This window comes from Pollachius pollachius (genome assembly GCF_949987615.1).
Source record: "Pollachius pollachius genome assembly, chromosome: 7".
In the NCBI taxonomy this organism is placed as follows: Eukaryota; Metazoa; Chordata; class Actinopteri; order Gadiformes; family Gadidae; genus Pollachius; species Pollachius pollachius.
This window is the reverse complement of record NC_136940.1, coordinates 2,476,850-2,500,580: the sequence shown is the minus strand read 5'-3', so window position 1 is coordinate 2,500,580 and position 23,731 is coordinate 2,476,850. Positions and strand designations below refer to the sequence as shown.

General features: G+C 48.0%; 2 protein-coding genes across 9 annotated transcripts in view; one reads left to right on the top strand and one right to left on the bottom strand.

Moving 5' to 3' along the window:
* The window catches only part of obscna (obscurin, cytoskeletal calmodulin and titin-interacting RhoGEF a), a gene marked incomplete at both ends in the record, with an annotated part of 69,067 nt that extends 60,497 nt beyond the window's left edge, over positions 1-8,570 (top strand). Inside the window, 14 exons of the mRNA XM_079739291.1 lie at positions 375-401; positions 510-662; positions 1,015-1,060; positions 1,149-1,226; positions 1,522-3,433; positions 4,065-4,190; positions 4,270-4,392; positions 4,966-5,133; positions 5,423-5,525; positions 5,821-6,060; positions 6,485-6,708; positions 7,099-7,195; positions 7,434-7,583; positions 8,387-8,570. Of these exons, the coding sequence (XP_079595417.1) occupies positions 375-401; positions 510-662; positions 1,015-1,060; positions 1,149-1,226; positions 1,522-3,433; positions 4,065-4,190; positions 4,270-4,392; positions 4,966-5,133; positions 5,423-5,525; positions 5,821-6,060; positions 6,485-6,708; positions 7,099-7,195; positions 7,434-7,583; positions 8,387-8,570 (3,631 nt within the window). The remainder of the gene's footprint in view (positions 1-374; positions 402-509; positions 663-1,014; positions 1,061-1,148; positions 1,227-1,521; positions 3,434-4,064; positions 4,191-4,269; positions 4,393-4,965; positions 5,134-5,422; positions 5,526-5,820; positions 6,061-6,484; positions 6,709-7,098; positions 7,196-7,433; positions 7,584-8,386) is intronic.
* A 10,629-nt stretch (positions 8,571-19,199) lies between these two features.
* The window catches only part of tp63 (tumor protein p63), a 29,539-nt gene continuing 25,007 nt past the window's right edge, over positions 19,200-23,731 (bottom strand). For 2 of the 8 annotated variants that reach the window (XM_079740237.1, XM_079740238.1), the window contains exons 9-12: positions 23,402-23,547; positions 21,882-22,029; positions 21,314-21,407; positions 19,200-20,628 (exon numbers count right to left, since the gene is read on the bottom strand). In XM_079740237.1, the coding sequence (XP_079596363.1) occupies positions 20,332-20,628; positions 21,314-21,407; positions 21,882-22,029; positions 23,402-23,547 (685 nt within the window). In that variant the 3' untranslated portion in view covers positions 19,200-20,331. Of the gene's footprint in view, positions 20,698-21,313; positions 21,408-21,881; positions 22,030-23,401; positions 23,548-23,731 lie in introns of all 8 variants that reach the window. The other 6 variants (XM_079740241.1, XM_079740244.1, XM_079740239.1 and 3 more) reach the window with 5 other exon arrangements.

Sequence of the window (23,731 nt, the reverse complement as noted above, 5' to 3'; positions counted from 1 at the left end):
GTGATCCACGAGGTCACGCGTTAGATGCAGATCTGGATGAGATGGTGTCTCCGTGTACTTAGACGGATGAGATATCAGCGCATAGGCAGATGCAAACAGGGGTGTTGGGGGTAGCCAGCAGCACTCAGCAACAAAACAGTGCCCAGGATTCACACATTCACACACCGATGGCGGTATCAGCCATGCAAGCTCATCCGGAGCAGTTAGGGTGAGGTGTCTTGCTCAGGGACACTTCGACACTCGGGGCCGGGGATCGAACTGGCAACCTTCCGGTTACCAGCCAACCCGCTCCACCTCCTGAGCCACATGTTGACTCCACGTCTTCTGCTTTGTCCTCATTCTGCGCTAACCCTCTGTCGTGTTCCCTCTGCCAGGTCCCTGGGTGTGATCGCCTTCCTCTGGTACGTACGTCTCGAACCGTGGCGAGGCCTCGTAGCGCTTCAGCCCCTCAGTGGTAGTACAGGATTGGTCCACGTGCTGACGGGGGGGTCCTGACGTGTCGTTGACAGCCTGACGTGCCGCTGCCCCTTCGCCGGGGAGACGGACCGTGCCACACTGCTCCGGGTGGGGGAGGGCACCCTGAACTGGGGGACCCCCGACCTGACCGGCCGCAGCCCCGAGGCCCAGGACTTCCTGCGCCTGGTCCTCCAACCGGAGCCTGAGTACCTGAGCTTCTTATCGGTCCACCCACGACACCCTGAGACACCTGTAGCTCACACACCCAGACCAATACACTCAATTCAATTCATCATTTGTATAGCCTTTAATCACCACTACGGTCTCAAAGGGCTAAACAGGCCAAACATTTATGACACCCCCCTGACCCAAGCCCCAACATCAGATATCATGTTATAAAGGAACACGACTAAGTCCCCTAATGAGACATTTACATTCACATTTAGGGCAAGTAGACCGTTGCCATACAGCAAAACATATTTGTTGTTGTAAATATGTTTTCTAAAACGATGAATATAAAAGTATGAATTGTTTCTGGTGTGATCCTTCTCCTTTTAGGAGGAGACCCACTGCCCCTGAGTGCTTGAGCCATGAGTGGTTCCTGGTGAGTGTAACGCCTGGCTGTTCGTAGGCATAGTGAGTCTTAGTCATGCCAGAGCTCAGAGCCACCCGCTGTCATGAACCTGTTTCAGGATGAGCACGCAGTCGAGGACACGGACGACATCAACACCAGGAGCTTAAAGGCCTTTGTCTCCAGGAGGAAATGGCAGGTAGGTCGTCGGCTGCTGCAGCTTCAACACTCTGGACAATAAGCTGCTCCCACATTTTGGACAGAAGTGAATGAATACCTGTAAACTAAATCATAGTATTTCAGTAAGAACAATAAAAATGTTCAATTAAAAAAATGGATTTATAAATATAGAATTGTAATTTAGAAATTTTAGATGAAAAAAAAGGTAGCTATTAATACGTTTAAGAAAATAAATATATTTATAATATATATATGAAATATGTATATTTTTGTACATTTGATATTTCTCTGTCTCCGACCCTCTGTGTGCCCAGCGCTCGCTGACCTGCATCGGCTCCGTGCTGACGCTGAGGCCCCTCCCGGAGCTGCTGGGGGCCCCTCTCAGGGACACGGTCGCCACGGTCCCCCGGGAGCCCCAAGACCACAGCAGCTCCTCGCCCAGCAGCGGCTCCTCCTCCGAGTACGACGAGGCCGACTCCTGGGACTTCTTCCGGCACGCCAGCCCCACCGAGGAAGAGGAGGAGGAGGACGACGAAGAGGAGGAGGAGGAGGGCTACGACCCGCCGGCGGAGCGGGCCCGCATCCCGCCGCCCTTCATCGCGCGGCGCTTCGGTTCCGAGGACGACGAGGACGAGGACGAGGACGAGGAGGAGGAGGAGACGCTCGGCGACGGAGAGGACGACGAAGAGGACGGGGAGCTGGCTCGGAGCGTGCTGGCCCGGAGCGTCAGCAAGCAGTCGGTGGGCTCCTCGGAGCTGTCCTGCCAGCGGACCCCCCAGAGGGAGCGGCGGCACAGCCGGGACAGCAGCCCGTCCCTGTACCTCTCCGAGGGCGAGGAGGGCTCGGGCAGCGACGGCAGCCGCGTCCCGCGGGGCAGTGTGGTCCGCAGCACCTTCCACAGCTCCTCCCAGCAGCCTTCGCCCCTCTCGGCCCGCCACATGACCCTCCGGGACCGCTTCCAGGCCAAGAAGCAGGAGCGCGGCCGCAGGCCCCTGCGCCGCAGCCACTCGGGCCGGCTCAGCGAGCCGCTCATCGAGTACGTGGAGGACGAGGCGGAGGCCGGGCGCGGCCCGCGCCGCGCCCCGGCCCACGTGCCGCCCGTGCGGAAGGCGTGCTCCTTCGACAGCGGCGTCAGCCTGTCCCGAGCCAACCTGGCCCCCCACCGGAGGAGCCGCTCGCTGGACGAGTGCTCCCGCCGCTCGCCCGCCTCGCCCCAGCGGAGCCCGGGGCCGGCCGAGGAGGAGGAGGGCGGCCGGAGCGTGAAGGAGGAGTTCACGGACGACGAGGGGGGGCAGAGGAAGCTGCCGGCCCCGCCGGTCGCCTGCCGGACGTCCAGAAGGAGAGGCTCCGTGGCTCCGGTCCAGGGGAACCTCCTGCTAGGGGGAGCGCTGGTCGGCTCCAGGCTCCAGGCGGGGGAGAGGAGCCCTCTGATGGGGGAGAGGAGGCCTCTGATGGGGGAGAGGAGGCCTCTGATGGGGGAGAAGAGCCCAATGATGGGAGAGAGGAGCCCTCTGATGGGGGAGAAGAGCCCAATGATGGGAGAGAGGAGCCCAATGATGGGAGAGAGGGGGCCTTTGATGCATCGGGAGCCCCTGGAGTTGGGGAACCTGACGGGGTCCCACAGTCCCCTGGCCGAGCCCCTCACCCGGGAGCACGGGGACCCCGGGTCCTCCAGCAGACCAGGCCCCGCCCTCTCTGCAGCCCTGTTCCGGCCCGGCCAGCGGTACGGTGCTCCGTGCTCACTCCGGTTCTCCGAGGTGGACGCCAAGCCGAAGGGCGCGGCTCCCCTGCCGCCGCCCCGGACCCGCTCCCACCAGGACCTGGCAGCCGGCAGCCGGGGCAGCATCCAGCGGGCGGGGGCCACCTCTGGGGTTCAGCCCAGCCCCAGCCCCAGCCTGACGTCCCTCCAGTCCCCGGAGAGACCCCCCAGGTCCAAGGACAAGAAGGGCAGCCAGGGGCTCCAGAGGCACGCCTCGGCCCCGGCCCTGGAGATCAAGATCCCCCCGGGGAGGTCCCCCAAGCTGGGCCTGATGAAGATCTTCCGCCGGCAGTCCTGGACGGGCCACTCCTACGCCCCGCTGGAGAGCCCCGGGCTGGGCCCCACCCTGGGGGAGATCATGGCCCCGGACACCCCCACCATGACCCTGAGGAAGAAGATGAGGGCGTCGGCCTCCAGCCTCACCAAGCTGTTCAAATCATCCAGCAAGGAGGACCTCACCAAGGGAGGTGAGGTGAACCACTGAGGGAGGGGGGGTGAACCACTGAGGGAGGGGGGGTGAACCACTGAGGGAGGGGGGGTGAACTAGTGAAGGGAGGGGAGGTGAACTAGTGAAGGGAGGGGAGGTGAACTAGTGAAGGGAGGGGAGGTGAACTAGTGAAGGGAGGGGAGGTGAACTAGTGAAGGGAGGGGAGGTGAACTAGTGAAAGGAGGTGAACTAGTGAAGGGAGGGGGGGTGAACTAGTGAAAGGAGGTGAACTAGTGAAGGGAGGGGAGGTGAACTAGTGAAGGGAGGGGGGGTGAACTAGTGAAGGGAGGGGAGGTGAACTAGTGAAGGGAGGTGAACTAGTGAAGGGAGGCGAACTAGTGAAGGGAGGGGAGGTGAACTAGTGAAGGGAGGGGAGCTGGTGGAAGATGAACGGTCGTCCCCTCCTTCCATAAGAGCAGACACCTGTTGGTCAGAAAGAAAGGACAATTGGAAAACAATACAAATCCCATATCCCATATTTTATCACATACTACTGCACCACAATTTGTGGCTGGACTTTACTTCATAAGGATGTTGTCTTACAACCTTACTATTAGGTTAGGTATATGTTGTGTTTTAACGTTTCTGTCCGTCATGTCTTTGTGTAAAAGGGCCGATCGTGAAAGGATCTCCCACCCCTCCCAAAAAAGGCAGCCCCTCCGGATCCGAGAGCCCTAAGAACAAAGTGTCCCAGCTGCTGTCCTCCTTCAAGATACCGGCTTTCAGGAAGACCAAAGGTAGTGGTCCCCTTCCGTTACACCTGGCCCCAGACCAGTCCTGCCCCGTCCCCTCGCTAACGCTGCCCCCTCCCTCCAGAGCCACCGCCTCGGCCCAGCAGGCCGGACGTGGTCCAGCTGGACGGGGGCGGAGTGCTCCTGGTGTGGAAGCAGGTCCAGACCCCCCCCCCGGCGGTCTACTGCGTACAGTACTGCACGGACGGTGGGTGGCAAGGAGTAAAACATCGCCAAAGACTGATCTTTTTAAAAAAAAATTATGAATGGTTGCTCATGAGTAGTTGTTACTTTCCTTGCTAAGTCGCTAATATGTGGACAGGTTTTAATTTTACTTAAAAAATCTTTTATAGTTGAACTGGGCTGGTTTTCCCGGGAAGAAGGAAGGAATTGACGTCCAAGAACTAATAATAGCATAAATGTCTCTCCTTCCATAACTCTTTAATTTGTATGTTTATTTTATAATTGCTATGATTATAACAAACTTCACTTTATGATTGTAAGTGTCTCGAAAGCATGAATGCGTGAGCTCTAGCTGCTTGCAGATCACTTAGCGGCCAGTAACGAGAAGGAATTTCTGATTCTTACACGAAGTATAAAAAATACCACAAAAACATTCATCGCCACCAAAATCGACATGAATGCCCATCAAGTGTTTTCCAGGTCATAGATCCACCTTCCTGTCTCGCTTTTCACCTCAAACACGCCCCCGCCTCACTGCTGAAGCGGGGGCCTGATCCGATGATGTGAGTGTGTGACTCCCACCTGCGTGTCTGCTCAGGGGCCCAGTGGCGGTCCCTCTCGGAGGGGGTGACGGAGAACGTCCTGGTGGTGAAGGACCTGCCCCGGGGGGCCTCCTACGTCTTCAGGGTGGGCGTCGTCAGCCAGCGGGGGGCCGGCACCTTCAGCGACCCCTCGCACCCCGTCGTCATGGCAACGCACCCCGAAGGCAAGGGCGCGGACCCGTCGCCCTGACCTCTCGCTGGTTTAGGAAATGATCCATCAATCAATGCATCTGCACGCAAACAATAACAACAGATAACATTATTATATTCTTTTGTATAATTTTTATTTTCAAATGAAAGTTGATAAAGTACAGATAATTCAGTAATATAAGGGACTGTATAGTGATACGGCCCCATACATTAATGTATTATCTAAACTTCAACTTTAGGAACTTTCATTAAATAATTTTAATAAAATATTACAGAAAATGCTAACTCTGGCCTCCTCCCCAGAGGTCCAGCTCCCGCTCATCCAGACGGACTCCCCAGAGACGAGGGCCGTAGGGGGGGAACGGCCCTCACACAAGACCTACAGCTTCCTCTCTGAGATCAACAGGTAGGGTCCTCACATGCCATACACTGTGGGAACCAACTGGAATAGTGTGGTTGGTGGTGTTTAACCGGTGGACATGGTCCAGTACGAATTAAGAACAGGTAGTAGTTACAAATAGAATCTCTCAGTAACGAGTTCTCCAACTTTGTCCCTCTCTCCCACCTGCTGTCTCTGCCCCTCTCTCCCTCTCTCTCCCTCCCCCTCTCCCCCTCTCTCTCCCTCTCCCCCTCCTTCCTCCCCTCTCTCCCCCTCCTCCTCCTCCTCCCCCCCTTCCCTCCCTCCCCCTCCCTCACCCCAGGGGTCGATTCAGCGTCATCACCCAGTGCCGTGACGACCAGAGCGGGCGCGTGTGCGCGGCCAAGCTGACGCCCTACGGCCCGGAGCAGCGGCAGGGCGTGCTGAGGGAGTACCTGATCCTGAGGCGGCTCCACCACCGCCACCTGGTGCAGCTGCACACCGCCTACATCACCCCCGCCTACCTGCTGCTGGTGTTGGAGCTGTGCCCCGGCAGGGAGCTGCTGCCCAGCCTGGCCCAGAGGTGAGCCCCCCCCCCGATGGAGGTAACGCGTCCGGTGTCAAGAAAGACCTTTTATTATTATTTTTATTTTTTATAATAAATAAATAAACACATCCCTGTTCATGAGTAGACTTTTTAAGTACAACCTTTTTTTTGTTTTTGTTTTAAATTAAATGACATTAAATGAATAAATTACTTGAATAAGGATTGTAAATGGTAAGTGTGGTAGATGTACAGTATCTTCTAGTGAATGTTGTGTTTCATTACACAGCATCATGTCGCACTGTGAACATCTTGTAAGAGTCAAAGGGCCATGAAAGTACCGACAACACAGATGTACAACCTGCCTAAATCAGTGTCCTTTGTGTTCATCTTTATGAGGAGGCGTAAAACGCGAAACATAACATTAAAAATATTCAATGCGTTGACGGACCTCCCTTCGCAGGGACCAGTACTCTGAGAAGCACGTGGCCGAGTTGCTGGTTCAGATCCTGGGCGCGGTGGACTACCTGCACGGCCGCTGGGTTGTCCACCTGGACCTGAAGTCGGACAACATGCTGGTGAACGAGCAGAACCAGCTGAAGATCGTGGACCTGGGCTCCGCTCAGCCCTTCACCCCCGGACAGCCCGTCCACATAGAGCACTTCCAGGGGCTGGCCGAAAACAAAGGTACGTACTCAAGGACATACTGACATGTTTATGAATATTATTTTAGATAATATTATATACAGTATATATGTTTTCCATGAAGTATAAACGTTTATGAAAAAAATCACAATTTGGAATTCAAATTTGGAAACATAAACTGACACACTAATGGACTAATCCCGTCTTTCTGGCCGTCATGGCCTTCAACAGAATGCAGCAGCAAAGGTACGCGCTGACGATGGATGGATGGAAGGAACTAGCTCACCCTAACCAACCCCGCCACATACTCTCAGCTGCTTGTCTCTCATCAATCATTCACCATTCTCATCATCGTTGTTTCAATTAATTTTTCTGTATCAACAGAAAAATGTCATGTCGTGTTTATGAAGATGCGTTATGTCTGTCTGTCAGTTTACATTGTGCTTCCAAAAGCTCCCGAGATTCTGGAAGGCAACGGGGTCGGACCGGAGACGGACATCTGGGCCATCGGCGTCCTGGCCTTCATCATGTGAGGACAGAATCAGCTCGCTCTCTCTCCCTTTTCTCTCACTCTTTCTTTCTTTCTTTCTTTCTTTCTTTCTTTCTTTCTTTCTTTCTTTCTTTCTTTCGCACTCGCTCTCTCTATCGCTCTCGCTCTCTCTACATCCCTACCTCTAAAGCTTTCTCTCCACATCTCTCTCTCTCTCTCTCCCCCCAACCCATAATGAGCGCTCCTTCCTCCTCCTCGTCCTTCCTCCTCCTCGTAGGTTCAGCGCCGACGCTCCGTTCCACTCGGAGCTGGGCTGGGAGCAGGATAGGAACATCCGGAAGGGGAAGATCCAGTTCAGCCGCTGCTACCCGGGCCTGTCCGAGGGGGCCATCAGCTTCATGAAGACCAGCCTGAACCCCAAAGCCTGGTGAGCACCCCGCTGGTCGTGATATGAATGATCATGAAGTCTGCGTCCCTAACCGACACCAAGTTAAACCCATAGAGCTGCCACGGTACGTTTACGACAGAGAACCCGATAAAACCGCCACACGATGCTTATGACCGAGAACCGCTAAATGTTTGTGACGAGAACCCGATTAGACCACAACATTACGTTTACGACAGAGAACCGACATGACGTTTTTGATCCAGAACATAATAGAACCGCCACACGATGTTTACGACCGACAACCCGATAGAACCGCTATGCAATGTTTACGAAAGTGAACCAGACAGAACCAATACATTATGTTTACGACCGAGAACCCGATAAAACCACAACATTACGTTTACGACAGAGAACCCTGACATGACGTTTTCGACCCAGAACACGATAGAACCGCCACACAGCACCGAGGCATGTCGAGAATTGAACTGATCCCAATAAAAGACGTTAACGACGAGAGCTGCTGAGCCCCAGAGGACGACCTCCCCTCACCCCTGACCCCTGTCCCCCTGACCTCTGACCGCCTGACCCCTGACGCCTGACCCCCGACCCCTGACCCCTGAACCCCGGCCCCTGACGCCTGACCCCCTGACCCCTGATCCCCGACCCCTGACCCCTGAACCCCTGACCCCTGACCCCCTGACCCCCTGACGCCTGACCCCCTGACCCCTGACCCCCGACCCCTGACCCCTGAACCCCGGCCCCTGACGCCTGACCCCCTGACCCCTGACGCCTGACCCCCTGACCCCTGACCCCCTGACCCCTGACCCCTGACCTCTGTGCAGGGGGAGACCCACGGCGGCAGAGTCCCTGCAGACCCCCTGGGTGCGGGGCCACCGGGCCCCCTCCCAGCAGGAGGGTTCCCTGGTCAGCTTCTCCACGGACAAGCTGAAGGCCTACCTCAGGGAGCGGCAGGCCAAGAGGGACCAGGTGCAGACCAAGCTCCCAGGACCCTTCTTCACGCGATGAAGACGAGGCTCCGCTCACAGCATGCTCTCTGAGCCCCAGAGACCTTTGGCGGGGGGGGGTGGTCTCTGGAGGTGGAGGTGGTCTCTGGAGGTGTTCTTTGGTGTTCTCCTCGTGGTTTTCTGGATACCCTGCCACCATTTTGACACGTTCACTTATTGTGAGTTTATTTTGAATCTATGTTGCGTCTTAAGATGTTTCAACGTATACATGTTTACGATTGGCGGTTTATGTTTATTGACATTTATCAGTGTGTAGTTCTTGCTTTGGCAGATTTATTCAGATCAGGGATACATATTTGGGGAATAAATTATTGGCTCATGCTGTGAGTGCATATTGAGACACAATATGGGTTTGTTTTAAGTGTACTTATACATTTATTCATTTATAAAGTGTTTGGGGGGTGAGCCCTGATGCAGGGTTCTCCGTTGTTCCTGTGGTTTGTAAAGTGATTAAAGACGGATTGCACGCCGCAACGTGCCTGTGAACTCTACCTGTGAAACCACTTCAGGGCTCTTAATGAAACAAAAGTGATCGATGAGCGTCTCCTTGTCTTTTCTTCATCCACTCCATGCAAACACAGTCTTGGCACATGTAGGGACGTATTTTAAGTGGCGCAAACACAATGATAACGTGTAAGGCTAATAATGTTAAAATTGGTTTTAGGCTTTACTATTAGTGTTGGGTTTTGGGGTTTTCTCTTTACTTTTAGGGTTATAGTTAGTTTTTTTACATATGTGTGCGCGTAGTCTCGAAGTGACAAAACAACGGGAGAACTTCACTAGTTAACTAGTAAGTTCACTAGTAAGTAACTAATTAACAAGGAACCAACCGGGAGACCCTCAGAATACGGGAGTGTTTTCTTCCCGTGTGAGACTAACTGTTATGATGGGTTATATACTAACACACACACACGCTCCAGCCGGCGTCCATTAAAGCTGCTACTGTGTTGATGTCCACCAGGGGGTGGTGTTGTGACACAAACCCCGCCACACACACACAAACGCACACACACACAAACAAATAAAACGTTTTGTGTGTGTGACGACCGCTTTTTATCGGTCGTCGTTAAATAAACGTAAGGGGTAACACTGTTGTTTTTTTATTGGTCGTTGTCAAATGAAACGAAAAATAAAATACATGTTTCATATGTATTGACTTCAGTGCCCTGGTGGTGAAGTGGTGAGAGAGTTGATTAACACTCTGTTGACCCAGGATCGAGTCCACATATAAACACCCTGCCACCGCGGCTGGTGGTAGAGGTGGTCACTCACCTACATGTTTAGCTTCATTACAATCTATTTATTCTACAAATTGTAAGGTTAAGTATAACTTCCGAGGTTAAATTCTGTGTCCTGGTGGTGCCGTGGTATATTATAGGGTGATAGATTAAGACTCTGCAGACTCGGGTTTGAGTCCCCACTCACTCAGCCACCAGGAAAGGTTCTCCTCAAACACCAGCAGAACCCAACCGCCTTCCCCCTTCAAAGGTTTTCCCTTATGTTGGCTCGGATAACAAGCGACAATCCTTATGTTATATTTGACAGTGACCAATAAAAAACGAGTGTTACCCCTTCTGTATTATTTTATGATGTGCGATAAAAAGCGACAGTGTTACCCCTTATGTTAAATTCGACGACGAGCGATAAAAAACGACAGTTTTACCCCTTACCATTTATAAAACGATGACCGATAAAAAGCGACAGTTTTACCCCTTATGTTTTATTTGACAACGACCGATAAAAAGCGACAGTGTTACCCCTTATGTTTTATTTGACAACGACCGATAAAAAGCGACAGTGTTACCCCTTATGTCTTTTTTCATGTCGTGCGATAAAAAACAACAGTGTTACCCCTTATGTTTTATTTGACAACGACCGATAAAAAGGGACAGTGTTACCCCTTATGTTTTATTTGACAACGACCGATAAAAAACGACAGCGTTACCCCTTATGTTTTATTTGACAACGACCGATAAAAAACGACAGCGTTACCCCTTATGTTTTATTTGACAACGACCGATAAAAAACGACAGCCTTACCCCTTATGTTATATTTGACAACGACCGATAAAAAGCGACAGTGTTTCCCCTTATGTTTTATTTGACAACGACCGATAAAAAGCGACAGTGTTACCCCTTATGTCTTTTTTCATGTCGTGCGATAAAAAACAACAGTGTTACCCCTTATGTTTTATTTGACAACGACCGATAAAAAGCGACAGTGTTACCCCTTATGTTTTATTTGACAACGACCGATAAAAAACGACAGCGTTACCCCTTATGTTTTATTTGACAACGACCGATAAAAAACGACAGCGTTACCCCTTATGTTTTATTTGACAACGACCGATAAAAAACGACAGCGTTACCCCTTATGTTTTATTTGACAACGACCGATAAAAAGCGACAGCGTTACCCCTTATGTTATATTTGACAATGACCGATAAAAAGCAACAGTGTTACCCCTTATGTCTTTTTTCATGTCGTGCGATAAAAAGCGACAGTGTTTCCCCTTATGTTTTATTTGACAACGACCGATAAAAAACGACAGTGTTACCCTTTATGTTTTATTTGCCAACGACCGATAAAAAAACGACAGCGTTACCCCTTATGTTTTATTTGACAACGACCGATAAAAAACGACAGTGTTACCCCTTATGTTTTATTTGCCAACGACCGATAAAAAGTGACAGTGTTACCCCTTCTGTATTTTTTCATGATGTGCGATAAAAAGCTACAGTGTTACCCCTTATGTTATATTCGACGACGAGCGATAAAAAACGACAGTTTTACCCCTTACGTTTTATAAAACGATGACCGATAAAAAGCGACAGTTTTACCCCTTATGTTTTATTTGACAATGACCGATAAAAAGCGACAGTGTTACCCCTTATGTTTAATTTGACAACGACCGATAAAAAGCGACAGTGTTACCCCTTATGTTTTGTCCGACGACGACCGATAAAAAGCGACAGTGTTACCCCTTATGTTTAATTTGCTAACGACCGATAAAAAGCGACAGTGTTACCCCTTATGTCTTTTTTCATGTTGTGCGATAAAAAGCGACAGTGTTACCCCTTATGTTTTGTCCGACGACAACCGATAAAAAATGACAGTGTTACCCCTTATGTCTTTTTTCATGACAAGCAATAAAAAACGACAGTGTTACCCCTTATGTCTTTTTTCATGACAAGCAATAAAAAACGACAGTGTTACCCCTTATGTCTTTTTTCATGTCGTGCGATAAAAAGCAACAGTGTTACCCCTTATGTTTTATTTAACAACAACCGATAAAAAACGACAGTGTTACCCCTTATGTTTTATTTGACAACGACCGATAAAAAACTACAGCGTTACCCCTTGTTTTATTTGCCAACGACCGATAAAAAGTGACAGTGTTACCCCTTCTGTATTTTTTCATGATGTGCGATAAAAAGCAACAGTGTTACCCCTTATGTTATATTCGACGACGAGCGATAAAAAACGACAGTTTTACCCCTTACGTTTTATAAAACGATGACCGATAAAAAGCGACAGTTTTAACCCTTGTGTTTTATTTGACAACGACCGATAAAAAGCGACAGTGTTACCCCTTATGTTTTGTCCGACGACGACCGATAAAAAGCGACAGTGTTACCCCTTGTGTTTTATTTGCTAACGACCGATAAAAAGCGACAGTGTTACCCCTTATATTTTGTCCGACGACGACCGATAAAAAGCAAGTGTTACCCCTAATGTTATATTTGACAACGACCGATAAAAAGCGACAGTGTTACCCCTTATGTCTTTTTTCATGTCGTGCGATAAAAAGCAACAGTGTTACCCCTTATGTCTTTTTTCATGTCGTGCGATAAAAAGCGACAGTGTTACCCCTTATGTTTTGTCTGACAACGACCGATAAAAAACGACAGTGTTACCCCTTATGTCTTTTTTTTTATGACAAGCAATAAAAAACGACAGCGTTACCCCTTATGTCTTTTTTCATGTCGTGCGATAAAAAGCAACAGTGTTACCCATTATGTTTTATTTAACAACGACCGATAAAAACGACAGCGTTACCCCTTGTTTTATTTGACAACGACCGATAAAAAACAACAGTGTTGCCCCTTATGTTTTATTTGACAACGACCGATAAAAAAACGACACTGTTACCCCTTATGTTTTATTTAACAACGACCGATAAAAAGCGACAGTGTTACCCCTTATGTCTTTTTTCATGTCGTGCGATAAAAAGCAACAGTGTTACCCATTATGTTTTATTTGACAACGACCGATAAAAAACGACAGTGTTACCCCTTATGTTTTATTTGCCAACGACCAATAAAAAAACGTCAGTGTTACCCCTTATGTTTTATTTAACAACGACCGATAAAAAACGACAGTGTTACCCCTTATGTCTTTTTTCATGTCGTGCGATAAAAAGCGACAGTGTTAACCCTTATGTTTTGTCCGACGACGACCGATAAAAAGCGACAGTGTTACCCCTAATGTTATATTTGACAACGACCGATAAAAAGCGACAGTGTTACCCCTTATATTTTGTCCGACGACGACCGATAAAAAGCAAGTGTTACCCCTAATGTTATATTTGACAACGACCGATAAAAAGCGACAGTGTTACCCCTTATGTCTTTTTTCATGTCGTGCGATAAAAAGCAACAGTGTTACCCCTTATGTCTTTTTTCATGTCGTGTGATAAAAAGCGACAGTGTTACCCCTTATGTTTAATTTGACAACGACCGATAAAAAGCGACAGTGTTACCCCTTATGTTTTGTCCGACGACGACCGATAAAAAGCGACAGTGTTACCCCTTATGTTTAATTTGCTAACGACCGATAAAAAGCGACAGTGTTACCCCTTATGTCTTTTTTCATGTTGTGCGATAAAAAGCGACAGTGTTACCCCTTATGTTTTGTCCGACGACAACCGATAAAAAATGACAGTGTTACCCCTTATGTCTTTTTTCATGACAAGCAATAAAAAACGACAGTGTTACCCCTTATGTCTTTTTTCATGTCGTGCGATAAAAAGCAACAGTGTTACCCCTTATGTTTTATTTAACAACAACCGATAAAAAACGACAGTGTTACCCCTTATGTTTTATTTGACAACGACCAATAAAAAACTACAGCGTTACCCCTTGTTTTATTTGCCAACGACCGATAAAAAGTGACAGTGTTACCCCTTCTGTATTTTTTCATGATGTGCGATAAAAAGCAACAGTGTTACCCCTTATGTTATATTCGACGACGAGCGATAAAAAACGACAGTTTTACCCCTTACGTTTTATAAAACGATGACCGATAAAAAGCGACAGTTTTAACCCTTGTGTTTTATTTGACAACGACCGATAAAAAGCGACAGTGTTACCCCTTATGTTTTGTCCGACGACGACCGATAAAAAGCGACAGTGTTACCCCTTGTGTTTTATTTGCTAACGACCGATAAAAAGCGACAGTGTTACCCCTTATATTTTGTCCGACGACGACCGATAAAAAGCAAGTGTTACCCCTAATGTTATATTTGACAACGACCGATAAAAAGCGACAGTGTTACCCCTTATGTCTTTTTTCATGTCGTGCGATAAAAAGCAACAGTGTTACCCCTTATGTCTTTTTTCATGTCGTGCGATAAAAAGCGACAGTGTTACCCCTTATGTTTTGTCTGACAACGACCGATAAAAAACGACAGTGTTACCCCTTATGTCTTTTTTTTTATGACAAGCAATAAAAAACGACAGCGTTACCCCTTATGTCTTTTTTCATGTCGTGCGATAAAAAGCAACAGTGTTACCCATTATGTTTTATTTAACAACGACCGATAAAAAACGACAGCGTTACCCCTTGTTTTATTTGACAACGACCGATAAAAAACAACAGTGTTGCCCCTTATGTTTTATTTGACAACGACCGATAAAAAAACGACACTGTTACCCCTTATGTTTTATTTAACAACGACCGATAAAAAGCGACAGTGTTACCCCTTATGTCTTTTTTCATGTCGTGCGATAAAAAGCAACAGTGTTACCCATTATGTTTTATTTGACAACGACCGATAAAAAACGACAGTGTTACCCCTTATGTTTTATTTGCCAACGACCAATAAAAAAACGTCAGTGTTACCCCTTATGTTTTATTTAACAACGACCGATAAAAAACGACAGTGTTACCCCTTATGTCTTTTTTCATGTCGTGCGATAAAAAGCGACAGTGTTAACCCTTATGTTTTGTCCGACGACGACCGATAAAAAGCGACAGTGTTACCCCTAATGTTATATTTGACAACGACCGATAAAAAGCGACAGTGTTACCCCTTATATTTTGTCCGACGACGACCGATAAAAAGCAAGTGTTACCCCTAATGTTATATTTGACAACGACCGATAAAAAGCGACAGTGTTACCCCTTATGTCCTTTTTCATGTCGTGCGATAAAAAGCAACAGTGTTACCCCTTATGTCTTTTTTCATGTCGTGTGATAAAAAGCGACAGTGTTACCCTTTGTGTTTTGTCCGACGACGACCGATAAAAAACGACAGTGTTACCCCTTATGTCTTTTTTCATGACAAGCAATAAAAAATGACAGTGTTACCCCTTATGTTTTATTTAACAACGACCGATAAAAAACGACAGTGTTACCCCTTATGTTTTATTTGACAACGACCGATAAAAAGCGACAGTGTTACCCCTTATGTTTTTTTTGACAACGACCGATAAAAAGCGACAGTGTTACCCCTTATGTTTTATTTGACAACGACCGATAAAAAGCGACAGTGTTACCCCTTATGTTTTATTTGACAACGACCGATAAAAAACGACAGTGTTACCCCTTATGTTTAATTTGACAACGACCGATAAAAAAACGACAGTGTTACCCCTTATGTCTTTTTTCATGACAAGCAATAAAAAACGACAGTGTTACCCCTTATGTCTTTTTTCATGTTGTGCGATAAAAAGCAACAGTGTTACCCATTATGTTTTATTTGACAACGACCAATAAAAAACGACAGTGTTACCCCTTATGTTTTATTTGCCAACGACCGATAAAAAAACGACAGTGTTACCCCTTATGTCTTTTTTCATGTCGTGCGATAAAAAGCAACAGTGTTACCCATTATGTTTTATTTGACAACGACCGATAAAAAACGACAGTGTTACCCCTTATGTTTTATTTGCCAACGACCAATAAAAAAACGTCAGTGTTACCCCTTATGTTTTATTTAACAACGACCGATAAAAAACGACAGTGTTACCCCTTATGTCTTTTTTCATGTCGTGCGATAAAAAGCGACAGTGTTAACCCTTATGTTTTGTCCGACGACGACCGATAAAAAGCGACAGTGTTACCCCTAATGTTATATTTGACAACGACCGATAAAAAGCGACAGTGTTACCCCTTATATTTTGTCCGACGACGACCGATAAAAAGCAAGTGTTACCCCTAATGTTATATTTGACAACGACCGATAAAAAGCGACAGTGTTACCCCTTATGTCTTTTTTCATGTCGTGCGATAAAAAGCAACAGTGTTACCCCTTATGTCTTTTTTCATGTCGTGTGATAAAAAGCGACAGTGTTACCCCTTATGTTTAATTTGACAACGACCGATAAAAAGCGACAGTGTTACCCCTTATGTTTTGTCCGACGACGACCGATAAAAAGCGACAGTGTTACCCCTTATGTTTAATTTGCTAACGACCGATAAAAAGCGACAGTGTTACCCCTTATGTCTTTTTTCATGTTGTGCGATAAAAAGCGACAGTGTTACCCCTTATGTTTTGTCCGACGACAACCGATAAAAAATGACAGTGTTACCCCTTATGTCTTTTTTCATGACAAGCAATAAAAAACGACAGTGTTACCCCTTATGTCTTTTTTCATGTCGTGCGATAAAAAGCAACAGTGTTACCCCTTATGTTTTATTTAACAACAACCGATAAAAAACGACAGTGTTACCCCTTATGTTTTATTTGACAACGACCAATAAAAAACTACAGCGTTACCCCTTGTTTTATTTGCCAACGACCGATAAAAAGTGACAGTGTTACCCCTTCTGTATTTTTTCATGATGTGCGATAAAAAGCAACAGTGTTACCCCTTATGTTATATTCGACGACGAGCGATAAAAAACGACAGTTTTACCCCTTACGTTTTATAAAACGATGACCGATAAAAAGCGACAGTTTTAACCCTTGTGTTTTATTTGACAACGACCGATAAAAAGCGACAGTGTTACCCCTTATGTTTTGTCCGACGACGACCGATAAAAAGCGACAGTGTTACCCCTTGTGTTTTATTTGCTAACGACCGATAAAAAGCGACAGTGTTACCCCTTATATTTTGTCCGACGACGACCGATAAAAAGCAAGTGTTACCCCTAATGTTATATTTGACAACGACCGATAAAAAGCGACAGTGTTACCCCTTATGTCTTTTTTCATGTCGTGCGATAAAAAGCAACAGTGTTACCCCTTATGTCTTTTTTCATGTCGTGCGATAAAAAGCGACAGTGTTACCCCTTATGTTTTGTCTGACAACGACCGATAAAAAACGACAGTGTTACCCCTTATGTCTTTTTTTTTATGACAAGCAATAAAAAACGACAGCGTTACCCCTTATGTCTTTTTTCATGTCGTGCGATAAAAAGCAACAGTGTTACCCATTATGTTTTATTTAACAACGACCGATAAAAAACGACAGCGTTACCCCTTGTTTTATTTGACAACGACCGATAAAAAACAACAGTGTTGCCCCTTATGTTTTATTTGACAACGACCGATAAAAAAACGACACTGTTACCCCTTATGTTTTATTTAACAACGACCGATAAAAAGCGACAGTGTTACCCCTTATGTCTTTTTTCATGTCGTGCGATAAAAAGCAACAGTGTTACCCATTATGTTTTATTTGACAACGACCGATAAAAAACGACAGTGTTACCCCTTATGTTTTATTTGCCAACGACCAATAAAAAAACGTCAGTGTTACCCCTTATGTTTTATTTAACAACGACCGATAAAAAACGACAGTGTTACCCCTTATGTCTTTTTTCATGTCGTGCGATAAAAAGCGACAGTGTTAACCCTTATGTTTTGTCCGACGACGACCGATAAAAAGCGACAGTGTTACCCCTAATGTTATATTTGACAACGACCGATAAAAAGCGACAGTGTTACCCCTTATATTTTGTCCGACGACGACCGATAAAAAGCAAGTGTTACCCCTAATGTTATATTTGACAACGACCGATAAAAAGCGACAGTGTTACCCCTTATGTCCTTTTTCATGTCGTGCGATAAAAAGCAACAGTGTTACCCCTTATGTCTTTTTTCATGTCGTGTGATAAAAAGCGACAGTGTTACCCTTTGTGTTTTGTCCGACGACGACCGATAAAAAACGACAGTGTTACCCCTTATGTCTTTTTTCATGACAAGCAATAAAAAATGACAGTGTTACCCCTTATGTTTTATTTAACAACGACCGATAAAAAACGACAGTGTTACCCCTTATGTTTTATTTGACAACGACCGATAAAAAGCGACAGTGTTACCCCTTATGTTTTTTTTGACAACGACCGATAAAAAGCGACAGTGTTACCCCTTATGTTTTATTTGACAACGACCGATAAAAAGCGACAGTGTTACCCCTTATGTTTTATTTGACAACGACCGATAAAAAGCGACAGTGTTACCCCTTATGTTTTATTTGACAACGACCGATAAAAAACGACAGTGTTACCCCTTATGTTTAATTTGACAACGACCGATAAAAAAACGACAGTGTTACCCCTTATGTCTTTTTTCATGACAAGCAATAAAAAACGACAGTGTTACCCCTTATGTCTTTTTTCATGTTGTGCGATAAAAAGCAACAGTGTTACCCATTATGTTTTATTTGACAACGACCAATAAAAAACGACAGTGTTACCCCTTATGTTTTATTTGCCAACGACCGATAAAAAAACGACAGTGTTACCCCTTATGTTTTATTTGACAACGACCGATAAAAAACGACAGTGTTACCCCTTATGTCTTTTTTCATGTCGTGCGATAAAAAGCGACAGTGTTACCCCTTATGTTTTGTCTGACGACGACCGAAAAAAAGCAAGTGTTACCCCTAATGTTATATATTTGACAACGACCGATAAAAAGCGACAGTGTTACCCCTTATGTCTTTTTTCATGTCGTGCGATAAAAAGCAACAGTGTTACCCCTTATGTCTTTTTTCATGTCGTGCGATAAAAAGCGACAGTGTTAACCCTTATGTTTTGTCCGACGACGACCGATAAAAAACGACAGTGTTACCCCTTATGTTTTATTTGACAACGACCGATAAAAAACGACAGTGTTACCCCTTACGTTTTAGTCAACGATGACCGATAAGAAGCGACAGTGTTATTAAGTATAACTTCCGAGGTTATTAATTACTGTGTCCTGGTGGTGCCGTGGTATATTATAGGGTGATAATAAAGCGACAGTGTTAGCGACAGTGTTACCCCTTATGTTTTTTTTGCTGACGGCCGATAAAAAATGAGTGTTACCCGTTACGTTTTATTTGACGACGACCAAAGATATTGTGAAAAGTGAATTCTAGATGAATGAAAACAATGAAACAATATTCATAAACATGAACTGCATTTAGTATGTATATTTATTTTGGATTTATATCACAAAAGCCCACTTGCAACATATTTACAATATATTGTACAAAAATATGAAATGGCAGATGCTTTCTACGGCTTTAACAATGCTACTTGGCACATCATGCTGGTAAAGGGTACATATGCATAACTGTCGATTAATACAAACATTAGTTCCGATGGTACCGCTATATTCACATCCATATGGCATTGGGCTTATCAAGTATTTTCTTTAGGTTTGTTCAAGAAAATAGCTATACAAATGTATATACATGATATCAAATGTTTTGGCTAACTATCAAACATAAACCTTTACCAAAACTATGCGGTCCTCAAAAACGTGCTTAACCGCGAACGACGCCAGGCACCTTTTGATCGATGGAAACACAGACATCAGTTCAGTACACCTGCAACACTGACAAGAAGGATATAGGAGGAAGGTTGGATCCTGAACCAGAATACTTGGGAATCCCACACACACACGTAGCACGTCGCTCTTAGCACGTAGCCGTGACAGAAACAAACAGAAGCGGGCGCTAGGCTAACAGCAGAGGCGTGAGCTCCAGGAGGAGCACTGGGGACCAGGTCATCATAACACTTTGGTGAGAAGAAGACTCTTGAAATGTTTACAGTCCGACCTCCGGGCGGCCGGAGGGTGAACCCTTTACCCTGGGAAGGCTCTAACAGAGACTACAAAACCCCACCACCCAGAAGCCCCTCGCACGCAGGATCCACGCGCGGTCCTGCTTTACATTGGAAAGGATTATGACCATATCTGACGTATATAAAAAAACAAAGACGACAACAAAAAATACGATATAAAAAACCTTTTTGCGGCATTCCCTAAGTGCTCTCCCTTAAGCAAATGCACGCGGGACCCGAAGGCGCGCCTGTCCAGACGACCCCCCGAGCCCCCACACTCAAGACCTTAAGTGCACTTTTGATCTGTACCTCTTTTTAAAACAAAGTATCCGGCTCTCCGCGGCGCAACGGCGAAAAAACGCCGGAGATTTCAATTGAAATGTTTCAGCGGGTTGAACTGGGGGGGGGGGGGGGGGGGGTGTCGGGAGGGGTGTCAGCGGGGGGTGGGGTCAAGGGTCAGGCGTATGTAAACAAATGGTCCGCTCATTCCCCCTCCTCCTTGATGCGTTGCTGCTTGTTGCGGCGGGAGTCGAGGTCGAAGGAGAAGTCGGACCATTCGTCGCGGGGCGGGAAGGAGATGGTCTGGCGCAGCGTGAAGCGCACGGCGTCGATGACGCGCTCGCCGCGCGCCTCAGAGGAGCCCAGGCTGACCGTAGACGCCCCGGTGGCGCTCCGCAGGATGTGGGGCGGCGGGGAGAAGTCCATGTTCTGCCGGTGTTCCATGATGCCCTTCCAGATGAGGTGCTGGTAGTCTGGGGGGATCTTCAGCCTGGAGAGGTCCTGGGGGGACACGCCACGGACACCATTAGCAATCGATTGGTCGGGCGATCAATATACACTCTGTGCGTCCTAGAGGAGACACGGGTGGACACCGTTAGCAATCGATTGATCTGCCGATCGGCTGATCAATATGCACTCTGTGCGTCCTAAAGGAGACACGAGTGGACACCGTTAGCAATCGATTGATCTGCCGATCGGCTGATCAATATGCACTCTGTGCGTCCTAAAGGAGACACGAGTGGACACCGTTAGCAATCGATTGATCTGCCGATCGGCTGATCAATATGCACTCTGTGCGTCCTAAAGGAGACACGGGTGGACACCGTTAGCAATCGATTGATCTGCCCAAACGCATAGGATCACAGTCATTGATCTGTTGATCGGGCGATCAATATTCCTCTTATCTATCGATCATTGATTCATAAATACACGCTAAAAGACGTGCCAGCGGACAGTTGGCAATCTATTGATCAGGCGAAAAATCTAAATACATTCAATCCATCTATCAATAAATCAACCAATATTTCCAATCGATTTATCAGTGCCCCAACCAAGTCAGTCAATCTGACTACATACAAATGATATTGATATAAATACATACATACAGTGCAACTGTATACACACACACACACACACACACACACACGCAGAGACACCCCCACCCACACGGCAGGCTAAGGCTCACCTCCATGTTGTAGTTCTCAATCTGGTAGATGTTGGTCAGGCCCTGAGCTGAGAAGTAGTCCAGGCAGCCTGAACAGCCCAGACGCAGGAGGAAGCTGGAGAGAGAGAGAGAGAGAGAGAGAGAGAGAGAGAGAGAAGGAGAGGGGAGAGAGAGAGAGGGGAGAGAGAGAGAGGAGGAGAGAGAAGGAGAGAGAGAGAGGAGAAAGGGAGAGAGAGTGAGACAGGTAAGTCCCGATATCAGCTGTCTTGGTACAGAACAGGCCGTGCTATTTTCTGATGTTAGTACCCCAGGCACATGTGACAAATAAACCACGTTCACTTTAGATAGTACGCACACATTCGCTCCATGCTGAAACACACCAGGCAGGCACAACTATGTCCTTATACCAACACATTTAGAGGTCACTCTACCACTCACAACATGCATGTCATAATGTCGGAGCGCACAGTGCCACCAGCACGGCCGAGCCAGTGGGAGAGGGCTCCTCTTTGAACAGGACACACCCGATCCGTCTGTCCGTGACGCTGTAACCCCCCCGCCCCCTCGCGGGCCCTGAGAGCGCGGGTACCTGGCGATGCTGCTGTCCATGGGGTACGGTGGGGGGGGGGTGCAGTGGGAGGACGGGACCATGGGCAGCTGGGGCTGCAGGCCGTGGGAGGGGCTGAGCGAGCTCAGGTCCCCGCTCATGGGCAGGTGGGTGCCCATCATGGGCGTCACTATGGAAACACAAGCAGCCCCCCCCGTCAGTGTCTCCGTCTAGGTATTATGGGATGTGAGCAGGTTGGGGCGGGGGGGGGGGGTGGGGACACAGGGAGCCTGATGGGGGGGGCGCAGGGCACAGCAGTGGCTAGGGGCGGTCCAAAGGTTGCGACAAGAGCGCAGGGAGACGGGGTGGGGGCGGGGCCTGGCAGTGTGGTGGGCCGTCCTGGGCGGGCAGTAGGAGGAGCTTGTCCTCCGGGGGGTCCCCCGCCCCCCACCTTATAGCACCCCCCCCCGTCCCTCGACGAGGTGGTGGAGGAGGAGAGAGACGGGTAGCACAGGAGAGAGGGACGGGTGGTGTAGGAGAGAGAGACGGGTGGTGTAGAAGGAGAGAGACGGGTGGTGTAGGAGGAGAGACGGGTGGTGTAGGAGGAGAGACGGGTGGTGTAGGAGGAGAGACGGGTGGTGTAGGAGGAGAGAGACGGGTGGTGTAGGAGGAGAGAGAGACGGGTGGTGTAGGAGGAGAGAGAGACGGGTGGTGTAGGAGGAGAGACGGGTGGTGTAGGAGGAGAGAGACGGGTGGTGTAGGAGGAGAGAGAGACGGGTGGTGTAGGAGGAGAGACGGGTGGTGTAGGAGGAGAGACGGGTGGTGTAGGAGGAGAGAGACGGGTGGTGTAGGAGGAGAGAGAGACGGGTGGTGTAGGAGGAGAGAGACGGGTGGTGTAGGAGGAGAGAGACGGGTGGTGTAGGAGAGAGACGGGTGGTGTAGGAGGAGAGACGGGTACTACAGGAGAGAGAGAGAGAGAGAGAGAGACGGGTGGTGTAGGAGAGAGAGACGGGTGGTGTAGGAGGAGAGAGACAGATAGCACAGGAGAGAGAGACAGGTGGTGGAGGAGAGAGAGACAGGTAGCACAGGAGAGAGAGACGGGTGGTGTACGAGGAGAGAGACGGGTACTACAGGAGAGAGAGAGAGATGGGTGGTGTAGGAGAGAGAGACGGGTACTACAGGAGAGAGAGAGAGAGAGAGAGACGGGTGGTGTAGGAGAGAGAGACGGGTGGTATAGGAGGAGAGAGACAGATAGCACAGGAGAGAGAGACAGGTGGTGGAGGAGAGAGAGACAGGTAGCACAGGAGAGAGAGACGGGTGGTGTAGGAGGAGAGAGACGGGTACTACAGGAGAGAGAGAGACGGGTGGTGTAGGAGAGAGAGACGGGTACTACAGGAGAGAGAGAGAGACGGGTGATGTAGGAGAGAGAGACGGGTACTACAGGAGAGAGAGAGACGGGTGGTGTAGGAGAGAGAGACGGGTGGTGTAGGAGAGAGAGACGGGTGGTGTAGGAGAGAGAGACGGGTGGTGTAGGAGAGAGAGACAGGTGGTGTAGTACTTACTGTCAGTGAGGCCGGAGCCCATTCCGGAGGGGGTGATGGTGTTGCGCTGCTGGGGGTTGATCAGCTGGCTGACGGAGGGCAGCTTGTTCACCTTCCCGTGGGGGGGGGATTGGGACCCGTACGACTGCTGGGGCGTCATGGAGGGCCTGGAGGGACGCATTTCCTGTTAGTCACTTCCTGTTAGTCACTTCCTGTGGATGACCGTCGTATAAACAGTGGCCTACGATGGTACTCAAACGAGTACCATGTGACCCTCACGTCATCCCCTGGACGTACCTGATCAGTCGATCAATACTATCGGTAGAACCAATCTCTTATAGTGATTAGAGA